Source organism: Physeter macrocephalus, unplaced genomic scaffold, assembly GCF_002837175.3.
Source record: "Physeter macrocephalus isolate SW-GA unplaced genomic scaffold, ASM283717v5 random_3, whole genome shotgun sequence".
NCBI classification, from domain to species: domain Eukaryota; kingdom Metazoa; phylum Chordata; class Mammalia; order Artiodactyla; family Physeteridae; genus Physeter; species Physeter macrocephalus.
The window spans coordinates 285447-309096 of NW_021145288.1; the positions used below are offsets into that span (position 1 = coordinate 285447).

At 50.1% G+C, this 23650-nt stretch overlaps 2 protein-coding genes across 6 annotated transcripts in view; both read right to left on the reverse strand.

The window, feature by feature from the left end:
• Positions 1 to 23253, reverse strand: part of SBK1 (SH3 domain binding kinase 1) — a 51204-nt gene extending 27951 nt beyond the window's left edge. For 2 of the 5 annotated variants that reach the window (XM_055081993.1, XM_028483012.2), the window contains exon 1: positions 23172 to 23224. The gene's annotated coding sequence lies outside the window, so the exon portion shown is untranslated. Of the gene's footprint in view, positions 1 to 6489; positions 6574 to 23171 lie in introns of those variants that run through there. The other 3 variants (XM_028483013.2, XM_028483015.2, XM_028483016.2) reach the window with 3 other exon arrangements.
• Positions 9312 to 23258, reverse strand: LOC129391776 (protein transport protein Sec61 subunit gamma-like). Its single transcript, XM_055081994.1, has 2 exons — positions 23172 to 23258; positions 9312 to 12932 (listed from the first exon to the last, which is right to left on the reverse strand). The coding sequence occupies exon 2, from the start codon at positions 9621 to 9623 to the stop codon at positions 9315 to 9317; it is 309 nt and encodes a 102-aa protein (XP_054937969.1). The 5' UTR covers positions 9624 to 12932; positions 23172 to 23258; the 3' UTR covers positions 9312 to 9314.
• Positions 23259 to 23650: the final 392 nt, after the last annotated feature.

The following is a 23650-nucleotide window of genomic DNA, read 5'->3' on the forward strand; positions in this document are numbered from 1 at the left end:
CCGGTTCCCCTGCATCGGCGGGCGGACGCGCAACCACTGCGCCACCAGGGAAGCCCTCAACACCTTTTTAGAGAATATATTCTGAAGTGAGAAACACACTGTCCTAGCAAGAGTCCTGATGGGCTCTCCACCTCCCGGGTCGAAATACAGCTCTGTGACCACGGCCAGCAGGATGCCACTGATGATGGGAAGTACAGAGTGATGGTAGTGCAGAGAGGAAAGAACCCTCTTCTTTATGACACCTCAGAGCTGCTGAGTTGTACTTGGAGCTGCTTTGAAGGGAATTCTGTCCCTTGCAGCTGAAAGCGTGCCAACTGATTTGAGAAGACTAACTGTGGTTGCCCTTGGGGATGGAATCCAGGAAATGGGACTGGGGCGGGGACAGATCATGGGAATTCACCTTAATCTGTCATGTTTTATTATTTTTTTATTGAAAACATCTGACACAAATATGATAAAATGTTAACATTGATTCTAGTTGTGGATATGCACAGGGTTACACTTTTCTCTATTTTTGTTTTAACTTTTTTTTCAAAATAATTGAAAATTACTCAGTGGGAGTGTTTTTAAATGGGATCTTGAAAAAAGAGAGGAAAAAATAATTTTTTCACTGTGTGACTCTGTTTTCGAAAGCCAGGTCTAAGAACTATCTGAAATGATCTCACCTCTCGCTCTCTGAGGAACATGGGAACGAGTAGTACATTCGGCTCCCTGGCCCCCTGCCACCCGTACCTACTGCTCATGGCGGATCTGAACGCCTGTGTTCCTTAGGGCTGGATGTGGCTGTTTCTCTGGGACATAGTGGAGTGAGGATCTGATAGGTCTTTGCCCCTCCCCCACCATGCGTACTGCAGGGGACCTGGGAGCATCTTCAGAACAGAGGCTACTCAGAGCCCCGTCGGTCTCTGCTCCTTCCTCAGGGATGGGTCACCAAAGCCAGCCCCAGGAATGTAATAGACATTTGGAAGGAAGAAAGTGCTGTCTTGTACACATCCCTGGAGGGCTGGCTTTAATGATGTCCTAGTTTGGGTTTCCCAGAAACAGACCCTGAGAGAGGGATTTGAGATCAGGTGGGTTTTTTTTGGCAGGTGATCCCAGGTAGGGGGGCAGAGAAAAGAGACAGGAAGGCAGTGGCAAATCACCACTGCAGGCAACTGGAGGTGAACACACTGGCGCACTCTCAGAGACAGTGTAGAACATGCACGGCCATACACTGAACATGTATGATATCCCAGCTCCTGTCGGTCACTGGTGAGAGCTGCTGGGCAGGGGTGCAGGCCGTGCTGTGGATGTGGGCAGAACAGGCTGGAACAGGGAAGGCCCTCAGGAAGAGGGGCCAGGATGCTGGCAAATAGAAGTTGGGAAGGGGCCCAGGGAGATCCAGGCGGGGAACGGACAGTGTCTGCCACAAATAACCAGCACTTCGAACAGGGCCCTCGGGCTGGCCTGATGCCCATCTATTCCAAGTAGAGTGGAATTCTGTTACACAGCATCATCTGTCCCCCACTTTTAGCAACAGAACCCCAATTTTCCTTTGGGGACCCACATTCCTTGACATACCCTTCCCTACCCATTAGGGCTTCTGAAAGGGGGGCTCATCTGTTCAGCTCTAGGGGTGGGCTTGTGACCCAGCTCCCGCCAATCAGCATATACCAGTCCCCTGGCCACACTGATTGTTTCTGAGATGTGTCTGTGCCCCATGCCAGGCTGATACAATAGAACTCTCTTTCCATTGCACCGGAAGAGGGTGGGATGTAAGCCTGGAATTGCTCCCACCAGGGAGAACCTCCCAGAGGAAGAAGCCGACCTAGCAGAGAGCAGAGCCAAGAGATGGAGAGCGTCAGAATCCCAGTGCCATCATTTGAGCCCCTGGATCTAGCCATACCTGAAGACCCTGGACTTTTCAGTCGTGTAACCCAAAAATCCCTTTTGTGCTTAGGTCAGTTTGAATTGTGTCTCTGTCACTTACAACCCCAAGCTCTTTACACTATGTGTAAATGGGGGTTTCTAAAGTGTTTAAGAATGCGGGAGTAAATGAAAGGTTCTCCCCTCTGTCCCCCATAATCACTATTTCCTCAGCATCCCAGGTTGTCTGAAGAGATTCTCAGAGGGAGCTCAGTGTGTCCAGGAGCAGGAGGCTGGAATCCTTGGAGTCCAGCTCCTGCCCCCTTAGGGTGGTTGTTCTTGGGGCCACGTGAAGAGCTGGGGGGATCATAGCTGAGCAGGCAGGGTGGATGCCTGGGCTGCCACATGGGGACCCGTTCCCTCTAAGCATCAGGAACCTCTGTGTTCCTGGCCAAGGCACGCAGGCGTGCATTCACGCATTCACATTTATTCACTGGCACCTACTGTATAAGGGCACCAGGATAAAAGGGTGGGCTAAACAGACAATCCTTGCCTTCAGGAGCTTCCAGTCTGGTGGGGGAGACCCTATACTGATGACACCAGTAAACGTCAAATTGTGAGCTAAGTAGTTCCAGGCCCCATCTCACTCCTTCCTGCTCCTTGCCGATTGGCCATCTCTCCCCTGGAGCCCGCTCAGCAGCTCAGACACAACTTTCCTCCTTCTACATTTGGGATCTTGTACTCCTCAACCTGGAAGCCCCACCTCCTGTCTAACCTGCATCCTGCCTGTTGCTGGTGCAGCCCACTTTCTTTACTTTGGTCCCAGGGGAGGTGAAGCCCGTTGAACACCTTTGCAGGTCACCTAGCTTCTCAGGTATGAGGCTCTAGACATTTATGAGGCAACTAGGATGTGCCAGCTGCTTCCACAAGGCTAGACCTTCCCCCAGATGGGGAAACTAGGGCACAGAGCATGGGGGTCCTGCACTAACAAGGCCAGCCTCTCCCACCCCCTGGAGTAGGAACAGGATGCCCTGTCCTGTGCCCTTCTTGCTACTTGTCCCTTTAACCTCTCCCAGGCCAAGGGTCCCTCCCAGTTGGCAGCCTCTGGTTGCAGTTCCCAGGCCCACTCTACTGCTGGCCTTGTGGGGGGGGCTGTCTCCCTGACACCTACGGGCAGCACCCTCCCCTCCCCTCCTCCAGCCCCTCCTCCGCAGGGAGCCTTTGTCCATACCACCCACTTATTTGACAAACACAGATTGGTGCCAGATTTTAAGCATTTGACACATATGAACTCGTTTAAATTTCACAACAACTTTACGGTGTGGGCACGCTCTCATTTTGTACCTGAGACTCGGAGGTGAGAAGCTGCCGAGGTTGACACACTGGCCGGGGCCTGAACCCAGGCAGGCTCCGGAGACCAGGCCCCGAACTACTCCGGTGCCCAGCCCATCCAGCCCCAGCAACCTCACCTCCTCTCACCTGCTCCCGCTAGCTCAGTTCCATCCCTCTCCCTACCCACCTCCCTCTCTCGGTTTCTACTCCTTTGTCCGTGAGCTTCTGCCTGGGAGGGGCTCCGCGCTGGGCCCCCAGACTGGAGGGAGGGACACAGGGTGGAGGCCTGGGCGCTGGAGGGACGAGCACCACCCCCATCCGTTCCCAGCCCAGTGGAGGCCTGGCTGAGCCAGGGGCCTGGAGGACGTGGGCAGGGTGCAGCGGGAGGGGGCTGGGTGGAACCGGGCCTGCAAGCCCTAATTAAGTCAGTTAATTAGGTGGGGAGGAGAAGCCTGTGGGAGTTAATGAGCTCGGCTAATTAAGTGGATCCTGGAGAATGGCTCAAATCCTAGTGGCTCGGGAGGAGAGATGGAGGCTTAGGCAGGACAGAGGGAGGGGGGATAAAGTGTCCGGCACCTCCCCACCGTCACCAGGTCTGCAGCCACCGGGGGGCTCTGAGGCCACTGAGGCCACTAGAGAGACCTGCAGTGATCATCGGGGCCGGCAGCCACCCCCAGGGCCTGGCCTGAAGTTACCATCAGGGCGTGGTGCCCTCACCAGGGCCACATATGCTACCGATGCTTGGGTTGAAGTCACCGTGGAGGCCTGATCCCCTGTCACCCACCCCTCAGGGCTTAAAGCTATATCACCCTTTGAACTTTGGGGGGATGGAGGCAGAAAATGAGCCCTGACCCAGGGACCCTGCAAAGCAGCCACGACAATCCCTGTGACGGGCTGCGAACCGTGACCACAACCCTCACATTCCCCCAGGTTTAAGTTGGCAAAGCACTCGCTGTCGTTGCCAGAGGGAAACCTGCAGGGCTCTCGTCCCAGCTCACAGATGTGGCAACTGCGGCCAGGAGGGAGGGGTGTGCCCTGGCGCGTCCGCAGCCCACCGCTCACGGAGCGCCTCAAGGCAGGTGGTGGGCGGCAGGGGAATGTTCTCTTCCAAGCCGGTCCCCCGGGAGGCCAGCAGCTGGCCCAGGAGCCTGGAGGCTTTCTCCTGCTGGGCTCTGTTTCCCTCTAATCATGGGGTCTTGAGTAACAACAACAACAGCACCCGGAGCAGGTACCACGTGTGAGGTGTGTGTCCTTGACACCAGGGCCAGCTACAGAATGTGGGGCTTCTTGTTCAGAAAGCAGAAGAGAAGCTCTTCCTTCCTACCCAAGCCTCTCTCTCCGCCTGCCACTGTGTTTTGTATTTGCTATTTCATGTCATGCTGCCTTGGGCATGGGGATACTCCTGGGGCCAGTGCAGGCCCTCATGGGTGCCTGGGGCCACCTTGATACACACCTGACATGGAACCCTCCTGCACCCAGGCCGCTGCCAGACGAAGGATAGCAGCCTTGACTGGCTGGGGGCAAGGAGTGGGCGGCCAAGACACACCCAGGGGATGTGGGAAGGGAGGTGGGGTTGCTCACAGCGCATGCGCTGTTGTTAGTCAGACTTCACTACACTTCAAAGGTGAGATGATTAAGAATTGCAGGATGCTGGGAAGTCCCTGGCAGTCCAGTGGTTAGGACTCTGTGCTTTCACTGCTGAGGGCGAGGGTTTGATCCCTGGTTGAGGAACTAAGATCCCACAAGCCTCTCAACGCGGCCAAAAAATGGAAAAAAAAAAAAAAAATTGCAAGATGCCAACCACAGAGCACTACAGCCCAAGTTTGGGGCCCTGAATGATGCACACTGACCGAGTACTCACAGACACTCTGCTTACTTGGTACCGTTACTGCCCTCATTTCACATATTTGTTCATTCATTCATTCACTTACCAAATATTGGGTTGGCCAAAAAGTTCGTTCGGGTTCTTCCCTAAGATGCTATGAAAAACCCGAATGAAATTTTTGGCCAACCCAATATTATCGCATGCCTCCTTCGTGCCAAGCACCATTTGCAATGAACAAAACCGAGAAAAACCCCTGCCCTTGTCCATTATAGTGAGGGGAGAAGACAAAAAACAGGGTGCCCGAGTAAACGATTATGCTTCAAGGGATTAGCGGGAGGGAAGAAGTAAAGCAGGGAGGGGACAGGGCGTACAGGGAGGTCCTCACAGAGACGGTTACATTTGAGCAGAAACTTGAAGGAGGTGAAGGAGGGAGGGAGCCATGCAGATGTGGAGGCAGGCGGGCAGGTACAGTGGGCCGGGCGGAGGAAACAGCCAGTGCAAAGGCCCTGAGGCCAGAGTGTGTGGTTGGGATGCTCAGGAACAACGAGGAGGCTGATGAAGCAAGGGAGGAGATGAGAGGTGATGGGGAGAGTTTGTTCCGGGCCACTGTAAGCCTTTGCCTTTGACTCTGAGTGGGTTGGGAGTCCTTGGAGGGTTTTGAGCAGAGGACGCAGGAGGCAGGTTGTAGGTTTTAACAGTCTCCCTCTGGCTGCTGTGGGGAAGACAGACTGTGGGGGAATGGAAGTGAGGAGGCTCTGGTACCCAGCCAGGCGAGAGAAGATAGCAACAGACCAGGCAGCAGGAACAGAGGTGGTGAGTAGTGGCAGGATCTGCTGACCGACTGGCCAGTGGGGTGGGCCGTGTGTGTGTGTGTGTGTGTGTGTGTGTGTGTGTGTGTGTGTGTGTGTGGTGTGTAGAGTGCCCTTGGCCCCTGGACCATGAAATTCCACGAACAGCTGAGGACACTAAGCAGCTCTCTGCCCCACAAGATTCCTTGCCCCTGAGGGTCTGCTCTTCTTTCCAGGGCCCCCACCCCTCTACCTCTGCATTTCTGCCTGCCTTGGGCCAGCAGCTACAACAATGACACGTTACATGAACCCTCTCAGGCACGGTTCCCCCTTCCTGGGGTCGCAGACTGAGATGCTCAAGGGAGCCAGGGAGGGACTGTGAATGGGGTGCACGGCCTGGGTGGGGACAGTGGTGAGCTGGAGAGCCCTGGCCCATCTGAGTGGTGGCCTCCCCTCCCCTGTGGCCCACTGCTGTCATGTGGGAATGTGAACTCAGGTTTGCAGAGCTTCCAGTTTTTCAGGAGAAGCTGGAAATCTGCATCCTAAGGTGTAATGCCCTGATTTTTAAAATATTGGCAAATCATTAAAAAAAAAGTGAGGCAGGCTCTACCCCTCTGTGGGACCAAGGATAGGACAGAGGGGCTGCTTCTGTGGGCCTTTTACCCACTGCAACCTCCACACCGGGGGGTCTTGGCAAACCTGGAAATGCAGACATCCCCTGGGGTGTGGCCTCATAGGTCAGCTCTTGGTTGGTTTGGGCAGGAGCCAGGAAGGAGCGGGGACAGTTAGGAGGATGGCTGGGATGGAGCACCCACGCTGAGCCCTTGGGCACCAGGCATCCCATGGGCTCCAGGGATGATGTGGTTGCCAGGCAAGGACAGCTGCTGGTTCCCTGGGCACCTGGAGGAGCAGGGGAAGGTCTGGGGTAAGAAGGACGAGACCATGGCCAGAAACGAGCCACAGGGTGAGGTTTGCTGCAAAACAAAACAATCAGCAAGACTGAGCAGGAAAGGGAGGAGCCCAGGAGTGTCCCTGGCCTAGAGGCCACCCCCATCCCAGCCTCTGCTTCCTCCCACTCCGTTTCTCACCCTGGATCTGGGCTGGGCAGGGCTGAGGGGCTGCAGGAGAAGCAGAGACATACAGAGGCGGGGGCAAACCCTCCTCCACTGTCAGGTCGCGTTAGCCATTCCCCAGTGTGGCGCGGCGCTTCACCCGCGTGACCTCATTCATCCTCCGAACCATCTCAGCTTAGAACTAACGCTGTGCCCACTGTACCGCGGACGAAACTGGGTCAGAGTGGTCGGGTAACTGGCCAAGATCACACAGCCTGGAAGTAGTGGGACCTGGAGTGAAACCCAGGGGTACGTGGCTGCAGAATCTGAACTTCGAACACAGAAACTGTCCGAAAAAGAGGCCGAAGCCTCACCACTGGAACCTGCTGGGCCGTCCCCGCAATGTGCGGGCGCGGCGCTCCCTCTAGTGGCCAGTTTGCAACAGTGCAGGACAGAAGACCGGCTAACGGGGCGCTGACCTTGCTCGGTCCGCTCTCTCGGTCTCTGTCTCACACACATGCACGCACGCGCGCGCACACACATACTTACTATCTGGTTCTCCAGGGGAAGACCACGACATCTCCATCTCCTCATCCACAACCCAGGACATGCGGCCCCTACCCAACTGCCCCTTTCCCTGGTCAGGCTCCACTTGCAATGCAAGCCCCAAGGAACTTTCTGGTTGCTCTTCTGTGTCACTTTCTTTCTGTCAGAGCCTGGGTCTCCTTGACCACACCCGTGGTTCTCAAACTCTGCTGCACATTATAATCTACTGGGGAGCTTTCACAAGTCCTGATGCGCAGGCCACACCATCATTAGAGGGGAGGACAGAGGAGATATCAGGCAGTCTGCAGCATGCCTCTCGATTCTCTGACCTTTTCTGTCACCTTAACCCTCTCTGCTCCCTTCAGCCTCTGAGGCTCACCCCCAAGCCTTGTAATTACCCCAACCCCACCCGCTCTGAGATCTGTTTTGATCATCTCCCTCTGTTTCCCCCTTCCATCCTCTTCATCTGGTACCCAGAAACAACAGCTATTTGATCTCATTGAGGCCACCAGCCCACTGTCCCCATCACTTTCTCACTGCCCATCAGTCTCCTTCTGCCACGACTGTCCACTGTGCCCTGTTTGGGCTCTGCACACCATCACCATGGCCGCTCCCTGGAAACCACTCCCCACTGCTGGGCCCAACTTTCCCGTTGGAGTACCTGCCTGGCAAAATGCCAGCTATCACCTGCTCTCTGCCTGCACTGCACAAGCTAGCACTGGTCTGAGGGTCCCGCACCTGGCTGGGAATTTCCCTTCATGGTCTCAACGGGGCACTCACTGCCGCCCTACAACCCAAATATGCCTGTTAGTTGCTTTTCCCCACTCTCTCCGAGCGGTGATTCTCAAACTTTAATTTGCTTGTGCGTCTCCTAGGGATCCTGGTGAGGCCTGAGATTCTGCACATCTGACCAGCCCCCGGGGGTGCTGTTGCTGCTGGTCTATGCACCCCACTCTGAATGGCAAGGTCTTCCCACCTTCTCCTCTCTCCTCAAACCGTGGCTGCCACTTCATTGAGAAAACAGATGGACCAGATGCAGTTTTATTGGCTCCCACCATCAAAGCACAAACCCACCTAGCTCCTCACTCCTCACTTCTTCCAAAGGCTTCAGTGGGGGGTGGCCTTTCTCCTTCTGAGGCCAACCCCTCCCTTGGGCCCTGGATTCTTCAGGACATCCTCCCTCCCTTCCCCCTCCTCCTTTCTCCAGGATTGTCCCCCCAGCTCGCGGGCTCTGGTGTCTCCTCCACCACACATCTCCATCCATTTCTTTTTTGGTTGTTGTTCATAAATTTATTTATTTTATTTATTTATGTTTGGCTGTGTTGGGTCTTCGTTGCTGTGTGCAGGCTTTCTCTAGTTGCAGCGAGCAGGGACTACTCTGCATTGCAACGCCCGGGCTTCTCATTGCGGTGGCTTCTCTTGTTGCGGAGCACGGGCTCTAGGCACGCGGGCTCAGTAGTTTTGGCGCGTGGGCTTAGTTGCTCCGTGGCATGTGGGATCTTCCCGGCCCAGGGATCGAACCCGTGTCCCCTGCATTGGCAGGCAGATTCTTTTTTTTTTTTTTTTTTTGCGGTATGCGGGCATTTCACTATTGTGGCCCCTCCCGCTGCGGAGAACAGGCTCCGCAGGCTCAGTGGCCATGGCTCACGGGCCCAGCCGCTCCGCGGCATGTGGGATCTTCCCGGACCAGGGCACGAACCCGGGGCGCCTGCATTGGCAGGCGGACTCTCAACCACTGCGCCACCAGGGAAGCCCTCTTTTTTTTTTTTTTGAAATTATTTAAATTTACAAATAGAAAACATCTTGGAAGAAAAAAAAATGAAAGAAATACACAAAACATATAGGGAAAATTTCACTCCATGAGCGTCTCTAATCCTCATTTGTTCACCAATCCCCAAGATGAAAAACACTTTTCTAAAAAGGTACTCAGCCACCAACAATGATGCTATTAATAGGAATATGGATCAATTTCACAAAAAAGCCAATGAATCCCATTATAGCAAATCCTATTGCTGTTGCCATGGCAATCTTCTGGAATTCTTTTCTATCAGGTTTGGTGCATCTTTTAACCAGCCGAATCGAGTCCTTCACAAACTGCCGACTTGGCTCAACGAACTGCATTACCTGATCCATGATGTCCGCCGTCCGCTCCAAGCCAAAGACTGGCAGGCAGATTCTTAACCACTGCGCCACCAGGGAAGCCCTCCATCTATTTCTATCAAGAAACACGGGCATTTCCTGCTCCCATTTCCCACTTCTTAAGGACAACCGTTTCCACTCTCTTAGTTGATTATTAGTAATTTTCACCCCTGTGTTTCCTACATAGCATGTTTTAGGTTACGCTTTTCCAATTTTAGACTTTTCCTCTCAACTTCCCATGTTGGAAGATAAGGATGTAGCTCCCTGATGTCCATTGCCTCCACTTCCTGTCTTCCACCCTCGCGGTACAGTTGCATCATAATATTGATAAGATTGGTAGTGTTGGGGACTTCCCTGGCAGTCCAGTGGTTAGGGCTCCACGCTTCCACTGCAGGGGGCAAGGGTTCAATCCCTGGTCGGGGAACTAAGATTCCGCATGCCGCGTGGCCAAAAGAAAAAACAGCAGCAAAAGATTGGTGGTGTTTACATATTGTGGAAACATTATTTACAGCTTTCTGTGGAATACTACGATTTCTTCCCCTTTTCTTCCTTTTTTATGATAGACTTTCTTTTTTAGTTTTAGGTTTATAGAACAGCAGAGCAGAAAGTACAGAGAGTTCCCATGTATACCCCCTCCCCATTTTTTCCTATTATCAGCATCTTGCATTAGTGTGGTAAGCTTGTTACAATTGATGAACCAATACTGATACACTAATATTAACTAAAGTCCATAGTTTACATGAGGGCTCGCTCTGTGTTGCACAGTCTATGGGTTTTGACGGATGCCTAGGGTCATGGACCCACCATTACAGGATCATACAGAATAGTTTCACTGCCCTAAAAATCCCCTGGGCTCCCCCTACTCATCCCTCCTTCCCTCCCCACCAGCCCCTGGCAACCACTCATCTTTTTACTGTCTCTAGTATTGGCTTTTTCAGAATGTCCTGTAGTTGGAGGCATACAGCACATAGCCTTTTCAGACTGGCTTCTTTCACCTTGCCATATGCATTTAAGATTGCTCTATGTCTTTTTGTGACTTGATAGCTCATTTTATCGCAGAATAATATTCCATTGTATGGGTATATCACAGTTTGTTTACCCATTCGCCTATTGAAGGACATTTTAGATGCTTCCAAGTTTTCGGCAATTATGAAAAAAGCTGCTATAAACATTCATGTGCAGGGTTTTGCGCAGACATAAGTTTTTAACTCATTTGGGTGAATACCAAGGAATGCTATTGTTGGATCATATGTTAAGAGTATGTTTAGCTTTGTAAGAAACTGCCAGACCATCTTCCAAAGTGGCTGTACCATTTTGCATTCCCACAGCGATGAATGAGAGTTCCTGTTGCTCCAGATCCTCACCAGCATTTGGTGTTGTCAGTGTTTTAGATGTGGGTCATTCTAATAAGTGTGTACTGGTATCTCACTGTTGTTTTAATTTTCTATTTCCTGATGACATATGATGTTGAGCATCTTTTATATGCTTACTTGCCATCTGCATATCATCTTTGGTGAAGTGGCTGTTCAGATCTCTTGCCCATTCTTTAATTGGGTTGTTCAATTTCTTATTGTTGAGTTTCACCAGTTCTTTGTATACTTTGGATAACAGTCTTTTATCAGTTAAACATTTCTATATCAGATCAGATGTCTTTTGCAAATGTTTTTCTCCCGTTCTATGGCTTTTCTTCTCATTCTCTTAACAGTGTGTTAGAGCAGAAGTTTAAAATTTTTAATTTCCCTTTTCTGCACAAAAGTTGTTTTTCTTGGATTTAATAACTCTTTTTTTGGAGGGGTAGGGCCTGTTTTTCTATGTGTTTATGTCTAATTCAACCCACACTCTCTCTTTGTTGTGTAAATCTTTCAAAAGTTTAAGTATATTGGGCATCCTATCAGTTTCATCTCTTTGAAGAAACCTTTTCTAGAACTTTCTGACTTTTCCAATGTGAACTGCCTGCCCTCCAGGCCTGCTCCTCAGAGAAGCTGCCCTGGGATCTCCCTTCACCAACATCTGGGAGATGCCCTTCAACTCTCTCTTGTGTTGGCTCCCTTGTTTCCTGCATCCCAGGTTTACTCTTTCTTGGTTTACTTCCTTGTTTTAGGAACACATCTTCCAGTAGCTTTCTTAAGAAAGGGTGCGTGGGAGGTAAATTTTTGAGCCTTCGTAAATCTAAAAAGATCTTTGTGTACTTTATTAATGGTTTGGCTAAGTATCAAATTCTAGACTGAAGATAATTCTTTTATACTTTTGAAAATAGCTTCCTTGTCTTCTGGTTTCCAGGATTGCTGTTGAGAAATCTGATGCCATTATGATTCTTGATCCTTAGTAGAATATGGTAGAATGTTCTTCTTGTCTCTGCGTTCTGAAATTTAATAGTGACTGGCTGTGGTGTGGGTCGAACTTTATCCTTTTTTTGGACACTCAGTGGGCCCTCTTCTTTTTTTATAAATTTGTTTATTTATTTATTTTTGGCTGCGTTGGGTCTTTGTTGCTGTGCGCAGGCTTTCTCTAGTTTCAGCGAGCGGGGCTACTCTTCGTTGTGGTGCGCGGGCTTCTCATTGCGGTGGCATCTCTTGTTGTGGAGCACGGGCTCTAGGCGCATGGGCTTCAGTAGTTGTGGCTCGCAGGCTCTAGAGCACAGGCTCAGTAGTTGCGACACATGGGTTTTTTGCTCCGCCACATGTGGGATCTTCCCAGACCAGGGCTCGAACCCGTATCCCCTGCATTGGCAGGCGGATTCTTAACCACTGCACCACCAGGGAATTCCTCAGTGAGCCCTTTTGATCTGGAAACTCAGATCCTTCCATTCTGAGAAATATTTGAAATATTTCATCGACTTATTTCCTCTTCTCTGTTTTCTCTCTTCTCTTTCTGGAACTCCTTTGTTAAGGTGTCAGATTCTTGCACTGGTCCTCTTCTTACTCTTTCTTTCCTATTTTCCATGAGTGGCAGACATGCAGGTGCCCTACTGGGTTCTCCCTTCAAGAAAGAACTTGTTACTCAGCTGTGAAGAGTGCAGTTGGTTGACAGCCTCCAACTACAGTGCCTTTGAGACCTACCACAGCCTTTGAGTCAAGACCAAGGTCTTCTTGGGCAGCCCAGCCAATGACTGAGCGCAGCGGGGACACCAGGACCTGGCCCTTTCTGCCCAATGTGGGGCTCCTCCAATGGACAGTCTTTGCTCTGCAGCCCCCGCTGTATTATTGGTCAAGACTTTGATCTACACCAAAGTCAGGCTCTCTCTTCCCAGATTTATTTCCTTGCCTCCTTCATTTCACAGGTGTCAGATCTACGTCACAGTCTGAAGACTCTTCCTGCCCAATCCTGATTCCTCCTCCTTCATTTTTCACGGGCATTAGCCCGCCAGGACTTCTTACACTGCTAACTCAGCTCACCATCTGTTTACTGGAGGATCCAAACAGATACGTATCATTACCTTTCTGCTTTACTTTTTGGGAAATTTCCTCAACTTTATCTTTTAACTCCGGGGGTCAGGAAACTTTTCCTATAAAGGGCTCAATGGTAAATGTTTGAGGCTTTATGGGCCTTAGGGTCTGTGTAACAACTACTCGACTCCACCAATGTGAAAGCAGCCATAGGCAGTACATAAACAAATGGTGTAGCTGTGTTCAAATAAAACTTTATTTAAAAAACAGGTGACAGGAGACTTTGCTGGTGGTCCAGTGGTTAAGAATCTGCCTTCCAATGCAGGGGACACGGGTTCGATCCTTGGTCGGGGAACTAAGATCCCACATGCTGAGGGGCAACTAAGCCCACGGGCCACAACTACTGAGCCTGCATGCTCTGGAAATTAAATTGCTAACTTTCATTAAATACGAGTGACTGTTAGCAAAGTTTAATTTGTAAACATAAAAATTATATAAAGAAATAAAGTAGGGACTTCCCTGGTGGTCCAGCAGTTAAGAATCCGCCTTCCAACGCAGAGGATGCAGGCTCGATCCCTGGTCGGGGAACGAAGATCCCACATGCTGATTGGCAACTAAGCCCACGGGCCACAACGACTGAGCCTGCATGCTCTGGAGCCTGTGCACCACAACTAGAGAGAAGCGCACAGGCTGCGATGAAGTGAAGAGCCCACATGCTGCAACAGAACATCCTGCGGGCTGCAGCTAAGACCCGGCACAGCCAAAAATAAATACATAAATAAATAAATATTAAAAAAAAAAAAAAAAAAAAGCAGTTGACAGGCTGGATTTGGCCCGAAGGCTGTAGTTTGCTGACCCCTAACTCTATTAAATAAGTTTCATGGGCTTCAGTAGTTGTGGCTCGCAGGCTCTAGAGCACAGGCTCAGTAGTTGCGACACATGGGTTTTTTGCTCCGCCACATGTGGGATCTTCCCAGACCAGGGCTCGAACCCGTATCCCCTGCATTGGCAACTAAGCCCACGGGCCACAACGACTGAGCCTGCATGCTCTGGAGCCTGTGCACCACAACTAGAGAGAAGCGCACAGGCTGCGATGAAGTGAAGAGCCCACATGCTGCAACAGAACATCCTGCGGGCTGCAGCTAAGACCCGGCACAGCCAAAAATAAATACATAAATAAATAAATATTAAAAAAAAAAAAAAAAAAAGCAGGTGACAGGCTGGATTTGGCCCGAAGGCTGTAGTTTGCTGACCCCTAACTCTATTAAATAAGTTTTCCATTTCTGCTATGATATTCTTTTTTTTTTAATTGAAGTATAGTTGATTTACAATGTTGTGTTAATTTCTGCTGTATAGCAAAGTGATTCAGCATATATATATATATACACACACACACAAACACACACATTCTTTTTCATATTCTTTTCCATTATGGTTTATCACAGGATATTGAACATAGTTCCCTGTGTTATATAATAGGACCTGTTTTTTATCCATTCTATGTATACTAGTTTGCATCTGCTAACTCCAAACTCCCACTGCTATGATATTCTTAATTTTTAAGAACTTTTTTGTTTTGTTTTGTTCATCCTCAGAGGTTTTTTCCCTTTCAAAATAGCATCTAGTTTTTGTTTCATAGTTGCAATATATTTTCCTAAATCTCTGAATATAGTAATTATAGTTTTGCTTTTAAGTTTTCTTTTCCCTGCATATTCTGTTTCCTCTAATTTCTGTTTTTCTGTTTGTTTTTGTTCTGCCTCTCATGTTAGAGGTTTTTCGCAAATGTTGATGGTCCCTGGTTATCTGCTCATATTTAAGAGAGTTAAAGAGCTAATAGAATGGTAGTTGCCTCTGTGTCTGTTGGATATTGACTGGGGCATCATGAAAGCCTGAATGTTACCTCACATGGTAATATCTTGATTGAGGTGTGGGTTACACAGGTGTATACATTTGTCAAAACTCATTAAGCTGGCCACTTAAGACCATTGCATTTCACAGTAATTATGCCTTGATTAAAGAATATAAAAATACAACTTATGCAAGCAAGCTGCTGAGTAGCTCTATGCTATGGGTAGGGGGCTTGGCTGACTCAGGGGGTCAATATAGAGAATTCGCATTGGGTTGTTTCATTGGGAAATCCCTGATGCCAACCTTTTCAGGTATCCTTTTCTTGGAGAGTCTGACACTGGTGGTCCAGTGGTTAAGAATCTGCCTTCCAATGCAGGGGACACGGGTTTGATCCTTGGCCGGGGAACTAAGATCCCACATGCTGCGGGGCAACTAAGCCCACACGGGCTCAGTAGTAGACAGAACTAATCCGAACAGAAAAAAAAATCTGGAGGAAACAGAAACTATGCACGGAGAGAAGAAAACTAAAACAGGAAACAAGAGAAGAGCAAGAAAAAAATACCCATAGTTAATATATTCAGAGATTGAAGGGAATAAATCTGCAGTGTCCTGCCTGGAGAGTTTAGGCTGGACTTCACCATTCTGGGAGCTGAGATGGGGAAGGAGGCCCCAGGTGATGGGGGCGGGGGCAGAGCTCCCCACATTCAGGATGCAATATTCAAATAATCCCGCCAGTAGTGTATAGAACTCTCCCCTCATCCACACGGTACCCTGTCCTCTGGTTCAGAGACTCTGTGTTTTATCCTCTCTGCAGAATAAGCCTTCCGTCTTTGTCAGGGTGGGGGAGAGGCAGCTGCCCAGCGGTGCTGAGCAGAGAAAGAAATCTGAGAATTAAAGCCCTTCTTAGACCAATCCTCTTGTTTTTGGCCCCGGCTTTATGCTCGCTTTCAGGGGGTACTTAGTCCATTAACACCAGGGCCTTTCGGGGTTTTGTGGGGGAACTGTGGTGCCCCTTGGCTTTCTCACCCCCAATTTAGGGTTCACTTGAGGTGCAATGTCATCAGACTGCTACATCATTTACTATGTTCTTCTGCTTTCCAGATTCCAAAACTGTGTTGCTATTGTCTCCTTTTTCAATGTATTAGTTCTTGCTGATTCATGCTGTGGCAGGCAGAATAATGGACCACCTAATCCCACAAAATGTCTGTGTCCTAATCTCCAGAACCTGGGAGTATGTTACCTTACGTAGCAGAAAGGGACTTTGCAGGTGTGATTAAGGTTAAGGACCTTGAGATGGGGAGATGATCTTGGATTGTTCAGGTGAGCCTAAGCTAATCGCATGCAGCATTAAAAGCAGAGAATCTTTCCCAGCTGTGGTCCAAGAAAGACGTGATGAGAGAAGCAGGGCCAGAGAGACGCTACCTTGCCGGAGGGAGGGGGCCAACTGGAAAACGGCACCTTGGAAAAGACAAGGGAATGGATTCTCCCCTAGAGCTTCCAGAAAGTTCTTCCAGAAAATTCTTCCAGAAAGAGCTTCCAAGAGCAGCCCTGTCAACATCTTGATTTTAGTCCAGGGAGACCTGTGTTGGATTTTTGACCTATTGTCAGTAAGATGATAAATTTGGTTTTAAACAACTAAGTTTGTGGTAGTTTGTTATGGCAGCAACAAAAGAGCAATAAATACACCTTAAAAACCCACTCACAGGTGGAGAAAAGGGAACCCTCCTACACTGTTGATGGGAATGTAAATTGGTGCAGCCACTATGGAGAACAGTATGGCGGTTCCTTAAAAAACTAAAAGAGTTACCATATGACACTAGAATCTCACTCCTGGGCATATATCCAGAGAAAACTCTAATTCGAAAAGATACATGCACCCTAATGTTTACTGTAGCACTATTTACGATAGCCAAGACATGGAAGCTACCTAAATGTCCACTGACAGATGAATGAATAAAGAAGATGTGGTATATATGCACCCCTATGTTCATAGCAGCACTATTCACAATAGCCAAAACATGGAAACAACCTAAATGTCCATCAACAGATGAATGGATAAAGATGTGGTACATATATACAGTGAAATACTACTCAGCCATAAAAAAGAAAAAAATAATGCTATTTGCAGCAACATGGATGCAACTACAGATTATCATACTAAGTGAAGTAAGTCAGAAAGAGAAAGACAAATACCATATGATATCATTCATATGTGGAATCTAAAATATGGCACAAATGAACCTATCTACAAAACTACTACGTTTAGAATGGTTAAACAAAAAGGTCCTACTGTCTAGCACAGGGAACAATATCCAATCTCCTGGGATAAACCATAATGGAAAAGAATATTAAAAAAAGAATGTATGTATGTGTAAAACTGAGTCACCTTGCTGTACAGCAGGGACTGGCACAGCATTGTAAATCAACTATACCTCAATAAAAAAAAATAAAAAAGATGTGATATATATATAATACAATGTATATATACAATTTTATATTTATATATATATATACACACACTCATACACAATGGAATATTACTCAGCCATAAAAAGGATGAAATAATGCCATTTGCCGCAACATGGATGGACCTAGAGATTATCACACTAAGTGAAGTAAAGGATGAAATAATGCCATTTGCCACAACATGGATGGACCTAGAGATTATCACACTAAGTGAAGTAAGCCAGACAAAGACAAATATCAGATGATATCACTCATATGTGGAATCTAAAATACGATACAAATGAACTTATTTGCAAAACAGAAACAGACACAGACACAGAAAACAAACTTATGGTTACCAAAGGGGAAAGTGGGGGAGGGATAAATTAGGAGTTTGGGATTAACTGATACAAACTACTATATATAAAAGAGACAAACAACAAAGTCCTGGGACTTCCCTGTGGGTCCAGTGGTTAAGATTCCATGCTTCCACTGCAGGGGGCGTGGGTTAGATCCCTGGTCAGGGAACGGTGTGGCCAAAAAACACCACTAAAAAACAAAACCAAAAAAACAGCAACAACAAGGTCCTGCTGTATAGCACAGGGAACTATCAATATATTCAATATCTTGTAATAAACCATAAAGGAAAAGAAAAAAAAAAACCCACTCACATCTTTTTCATGGGATTTCAGGACACAGAGAAATTAGATGTGTGTATTCGATCCACCGTCTTTAACCAGAAGTTTCTGCTCACACCTACTCCTGTCTCCACCCCTCCATGAAATGTTCTTAGTCGGGTCACTTTCAACTTCTGTGCTGCTGAATCTATTCTCCTTTTCCTTGGCCATTTGGCATCTCTGAAGCCAGTTGTCCACCTCTCTCTCCTCCTTGAGACACTCGTCTCTTGGTTTCCATGACTACCCATGCTCCTGGTTTCCCTCCTACTTTACTTCTCTTCCGCCCTGGTTAGCATCTCCTCCACGTGACCCCAAAATTGTGGAGTTCCTCAGGGCTCCATCCTGGGGACTCTGCTCTCCTCTCTCTCCTTGTGACCTTATGGTTTTCTTTTTTTAAAAAATTAATTAATTAAATTTTGGCTGCGTTGGGTCTTCGTTGCTGTGCGTGGGCTTTCTCTAGTTGCAGGGAGCAGGGGCTACTCTTCATTGTGGTGCACAGGCTTCTCATTGCAGTGGCTTCTCTTGTTGCGGAGCACGGGCTCTAGGTGCATGGGCTTCAGTAGTTGTGGCTCACGGGCTCTAGAGCGCAGGCTCAGTAGTTGTGGCGCAAGGGCTTAGTTGCTCCGCGGCATGTGGGATCTTCCCGGACCAGGGCTCGAACCCGTGTCCCCTGCATTGGCAGGCAGATTCTTAACCACTGTGCCACCAGGGAAGTCCCAACCTCATGGCTTTCAATGTCATCTTCACACTGAAGTCTCTGATATCCTCTCGCCCGCCCAAAAACTATAGTTTTGAGCTCTTAGTATCAAGTGTCTTAGTATCAAGCTTACTATCTTAGTATCAAGTCCTCACTTGACATCTTCCCTTGGGCATCCCATGTGCTTCTAGGTTGAAAACATCCATGGCCGAATTCTTGAGTTTCCCACCGCGTCTCTTCCCTCCCTTGAACCTTCCCATCATCCCCACACTTATCCAACCCAGAAACCTCAGATTTATCCTTGCTTCCCTTCTTCCTTTAACCCATCAGCAAATTCTGTCTCCCAAATATATCTAGAAGGCACCTATTTCCCCCGTCTCCAAGGGCCACCATGGTCCAGGCCAAAGCCATGGCCCCCTCCATCATCACCATGACCTCCACCCCGGTTTCCGGTGTCTACTCTGGCCTGGCTGCCATGGATTCTCTCCAGAACACTGAAGTCTCTGATATCCTCTCGCCCGCCCAAAAACTATAGTTTTGAGCTCTTAGTATCAAGAGAGTGTCTTAGTATCAAGCTTAGTATCTTAGTATCAAGTCCTCACTTGACATCTTCCCTTGGGCATCTCATGTGCTTCTAGGTTGAAAACATCCATGGCCGAATTCTTGAGTTTCCCACCGCGTCTCTTCCCTCCCTTGAACCTTCCCATCATCCCCACACTTATCCAACCCAGAAACCTCAGATTTATCCTTGCTTCCCTTCTTCCTTTAACCCATCAGCAAATTCTGTCTCCCAAATATATCTAGAAGGCACCTATTTCCCCCGTCTCCAAGGGCCACCATGGTCCAGGCCAAAGCCATGGCCCCCTCCATCATCACCATGACCTCCACCCCGGTTTCCGGTGTCTACTCTGGCCTGGCTGCCATGGATTCTCTCCAGAGCAGCCCAAGTGATCACTTAAGATGTCAATCAAATTATATGGCTTCCCCCACTTAAAAGCCTCCCAATCTTTCCCAATCTTATCCAGAGTAAAATCCATCCTCCTCACCATGGCCCACAAGGCCTACGTGATCTAGCCGTTCCTGTCTGTCCCCATTGCCTGTGTCACTCTCCCCGTCGCTCTTGTCACTCTCCCCGTCACCCTTGTCACTCTCCCCCGTCGCCCTTGTCACTCTCCCCGTCGCCCGTGTCACTCTCCCCGTCGCTCACCCTCCTCTAGCCACAATGACCTGACATTTTCTCACGGTCTCCAAACTCTAACCTGCCTCTGGGCCTTTGCACTCTCTGCTCTCCATGGCTGAAAAGCTCCTCCTCCAACTCTGCTCAGCTCCTTCTCATTCCTGAGGTCTTAGATGAATTGTCCCTACCTCCCCTCGCCCTTATGTCAAGTGGGTGTCTCCCCCAACCATCCCTCTGGTCATTTCCTTAACAGTGGGTTTTGAACACGGAAGATCGTGTTTGTTTGTTTACTTGTATTTTGTTTGACTCCCCCTTTGATAAAAGCCCAATGAGAGCCGGACTGGTGTTTTCACTGTCCAGTTTCTAGTGCTAGTCCACTGAGGGTGCCCAGTGAAATCTGCAGAATGAATGAATGCATTCCGTACAAACATGCTGGGTACCTCTTATGTGCCAGGTGCTTTCATGTATACCAAATAGCTCATTTTCACAACAGGACTACGTTTCCCAGTTTCTCTTGCAATTAGCTGCTTTGGCCATGTGGTGTGGGCAGAAGTGAAGTAGGCCACTTGCAGCTTTGGCTCGGAAAACCCTTCCATGTCATCTCCACCCTCTTTCTTCTTCATTTGCCAGTGGAAGCAGAGGATCCGGCGATGGATTCTGAGGCCCTAGGTGATGACAGTATCACAAGGTGGGAGGAGCCTGGGTCCCCGAAAGATTGAGTAGAGCAGAGTGTCCCCCACACCCCAGCCCCCTCTGGACTTTGCATGAGCAGCACAGGAGGCTCTGCCATGTGAAGCGCATGCGGTTCCAGGGCTTGTTCATTAAGGCTGCCAGCCTCACCTTGATCACACGTCAAGCATCAAGTGGAGGTTGGCTGATGGGTGATGCTTTTGTTGACAAATTTTCACCAAATGCAGATGAGTTCTCAGTGTGGCCGTTTCTTGCATCAGCCCACCGAGGGCACTGCGTTCACACCTCAATGACAGCACATTGCGCTGCATGTAATTGTTCCAGTGTATCCTTGCTGGGCTCCTCCAGGGAAGTGCCTGGTTTGTGTTCATCTCTGTGGCCTCAGCATCTAGTCCCCAGGAGGCCTCGGGGAACATTTGCTGAATCTACACATGAGTGAACTGGTTGCCTGCATCCCTCCTTGCTTCTCTGTCCCTGAAAGCGCCCCAGCAATGCTTTAGTTTTACAGAGGCCCAAAGAGAAGAAATGACTTCCCCAGAGTCACAGAGAAGAAGGATGCCTCAGAATTAGCATGCCCTGGGGCTACTAAACATGGCAGCTATTGGGAGTGAAACCTGGCACCTTCCAGGGGCTGGAGAAAGTCTGAGAGTAGTGGGGGAGGGGAACAGGCTTCTCTATACCCCCAAGGTGACCCTACCAGACCTCACTACTCACTGCCCCTCCTCCAGTAGGAAAGAAACACTCCAGAGCCTTCCCCCCTCCCTCCCTGCTAGCACTGCCTGGCTCCTGCAGCCTGGGTGTCCACCATCACTCAGTATTTTTAGCTTTACCAACTGGCACCTGTGGTCACTGTCTCTGCCCAGCCTGGCGGTGTCCCCTCTCCGGATCTTAAAGGGCCAGCGCCCACCAGCTCAGTGATTCTGATGTCCCATCTCCCCACATCATATTCATTCATTCATTCATTCATTCATTCGTCCATTCGTCCAATCATTCAACAAGCATTTTGAGCTCTTACTATGAAAATAGTGATGCTCTCAGGAATTCATTGCTTTGGATTTCGAGAAACACTTCCACACCTGTGACCTCATTGAGTCGCCTAACTTGGCCCCGTTTTGCTTCAAGCCCTCCCCACTGCTCGTTCCATCACCTATAGATCAAGTCCTTGGCTCAGCCGTCAAGGCCCTTGGTGATCTGGCCCCCGCAGACCCTGTCAGCCCCATCTCCACCATGCCCACACAATGTCTTTTTCATATCACCAAGTCTTTGCTCTTGCTGTACCCCCTGCCTGGGATGTCCTTTCCTTAACGTCACTCACCACCTGGCAGAGGACCTGTCCTTTAAGACAGACCCGCAGGGGCTCCTAGGGTTCCTGCGGGCAGAGGTGGTCAGTCCCTCCCCCTCACTCCCTGCACACGGTGCACTCACGCCCATCAAGGCGCCCATTGCTCTGCCAAACTGATCGGTTTGCTTTCGGGTGTCTCCTAGCAGGCTGGACCCCATGAAGGCTGGGGCCCTGGCGTACTATGAGTTCTCAGTCACTGCTGAATGATGAACTGACAACCATATGCAAGGAGCAGCCCACCGTTTCGCAGATGAGGAGACGGAGACCCGCGGAAGGGAAATGACCGACCCAGGTCCAACAGTGAGATTCAGGGAGGAACCTGTCCCAGGCTGCAGGAGCCCATACCCCCGCCCTCCTACTAGGGCCCCGGAGGGCACACCTCGGCTGGCCCTGAGCCTGCCCTTCTCGCCATCCAGGGCAGTGCTGACTCAGGCAGTGATGGAGGCGTGGGCAGGCTGGGCTGGAGAGAGGTGACCCCTGTCTCCCCTACAGATGTTCCATCTATTCCCGGAGCTTGCGGTCACAGCTTGTGAAATGCACTTGGCTGAAGCCTGGATTTTCCTGAAGGTGGGGGTAGGGAGAGCTGGCAAAAGAGACAATGATCTCTAGGGCATGAACCCCCCGACCCAGTCCCAGTGCACACCCCCTCCCCCACATAAGTACGTAGAACTCACACCCACTGCCACAGACGTGTACACATACTCACAATCCCACATACTCACACCCAGATACCCAATCACATACACACACAAACCTTCATCCCCCTCCCCTCCCTTTCTTTTATACACAAACTCACATACACGCATGTATATGCACACGCAGACATTTCCACTTATTAATTCAACAAAAACCTAACACTATTAGGTGTCAGTGCCGTGTAGGGAAGAAAGGTGGCTTTCAGCTTGGGATGGGGCAGGGGCTTCTTGGAGGGCTTCCTGGAGGAGGAGGTATTGCAGCTGGGCCTGGAAGGAGGGGAGCCAGGGGAAAGGAAGTCTGGGCGGGGTTTCACTGGGGGTGAATACAGGAGAGCAGAGCAAGATGAGGTGGGTGGGGCTGGCCTGATCTTGCAGGTCTTGAAGGCCCAGCTGAGTATTGACTTCATCGTGTGGGAGCTGGGAGCCATGGACGGCTCTGAGCAGGGAGGACATGACCACAGTGGGAAAGGACAGGAGGGTCACTGTGGGGGCGGGATGGGAGAGACAGGGAGGAGGCTGTGGGGATACCCAGGTGAGGGATCTGAGAGTCTGACACAGGGAGGTGGCGGTGGCTGGTAAGCAGTGGACAGACGAGGAACTCGGAAGCAGGACTTCCAGGCCCCCAGGGGCCCCATCCGAGCCCTGTGCCCTCAGCCTGCCCACCCGCTGCCCACCTCGGGCACTGACCTCTGCAGTGGGACTTCTTCCAGCAGCTCCTCCTCCTCCTCCCTGTGGAAACAGACGAAGCAGAAGGCTGGCACATCCTCTGTTCCACAGCCCAGGGGCCAGGCCGGAGGCAGCTCCAGGACGGGGCAGGGGTGGCTGGTGGCGGCCTCGGCAGCATTGTCCCTTGCCTGGGCGGGGGTCCCTGAGCCAGCATGCTCCAGGGTCAGTAGCCTGTTAGCTTCAGGACCCCGCGCCTGCACCTGCCCCCCTGCCACCTGTGCCTTTTCACTCAGGTTACCCGTCGCCTCGGTGGGTGGGAGAGCCTGGGGCTCTGTCTGGTGGGATCTGCTGTCCTGACCCACAGACCTTCCAGCCACGGGGTTGGGCCCCAGGAAGCAGCTTCCAGCCGCCTGGACTCAGAGGCAGCTGGCTGGTGGACAAAGGTCCAGTAGGGCCCCTTGCTGCCCCTGGTGGCGCCCGAGGCCCCTCAGCTGCCCACT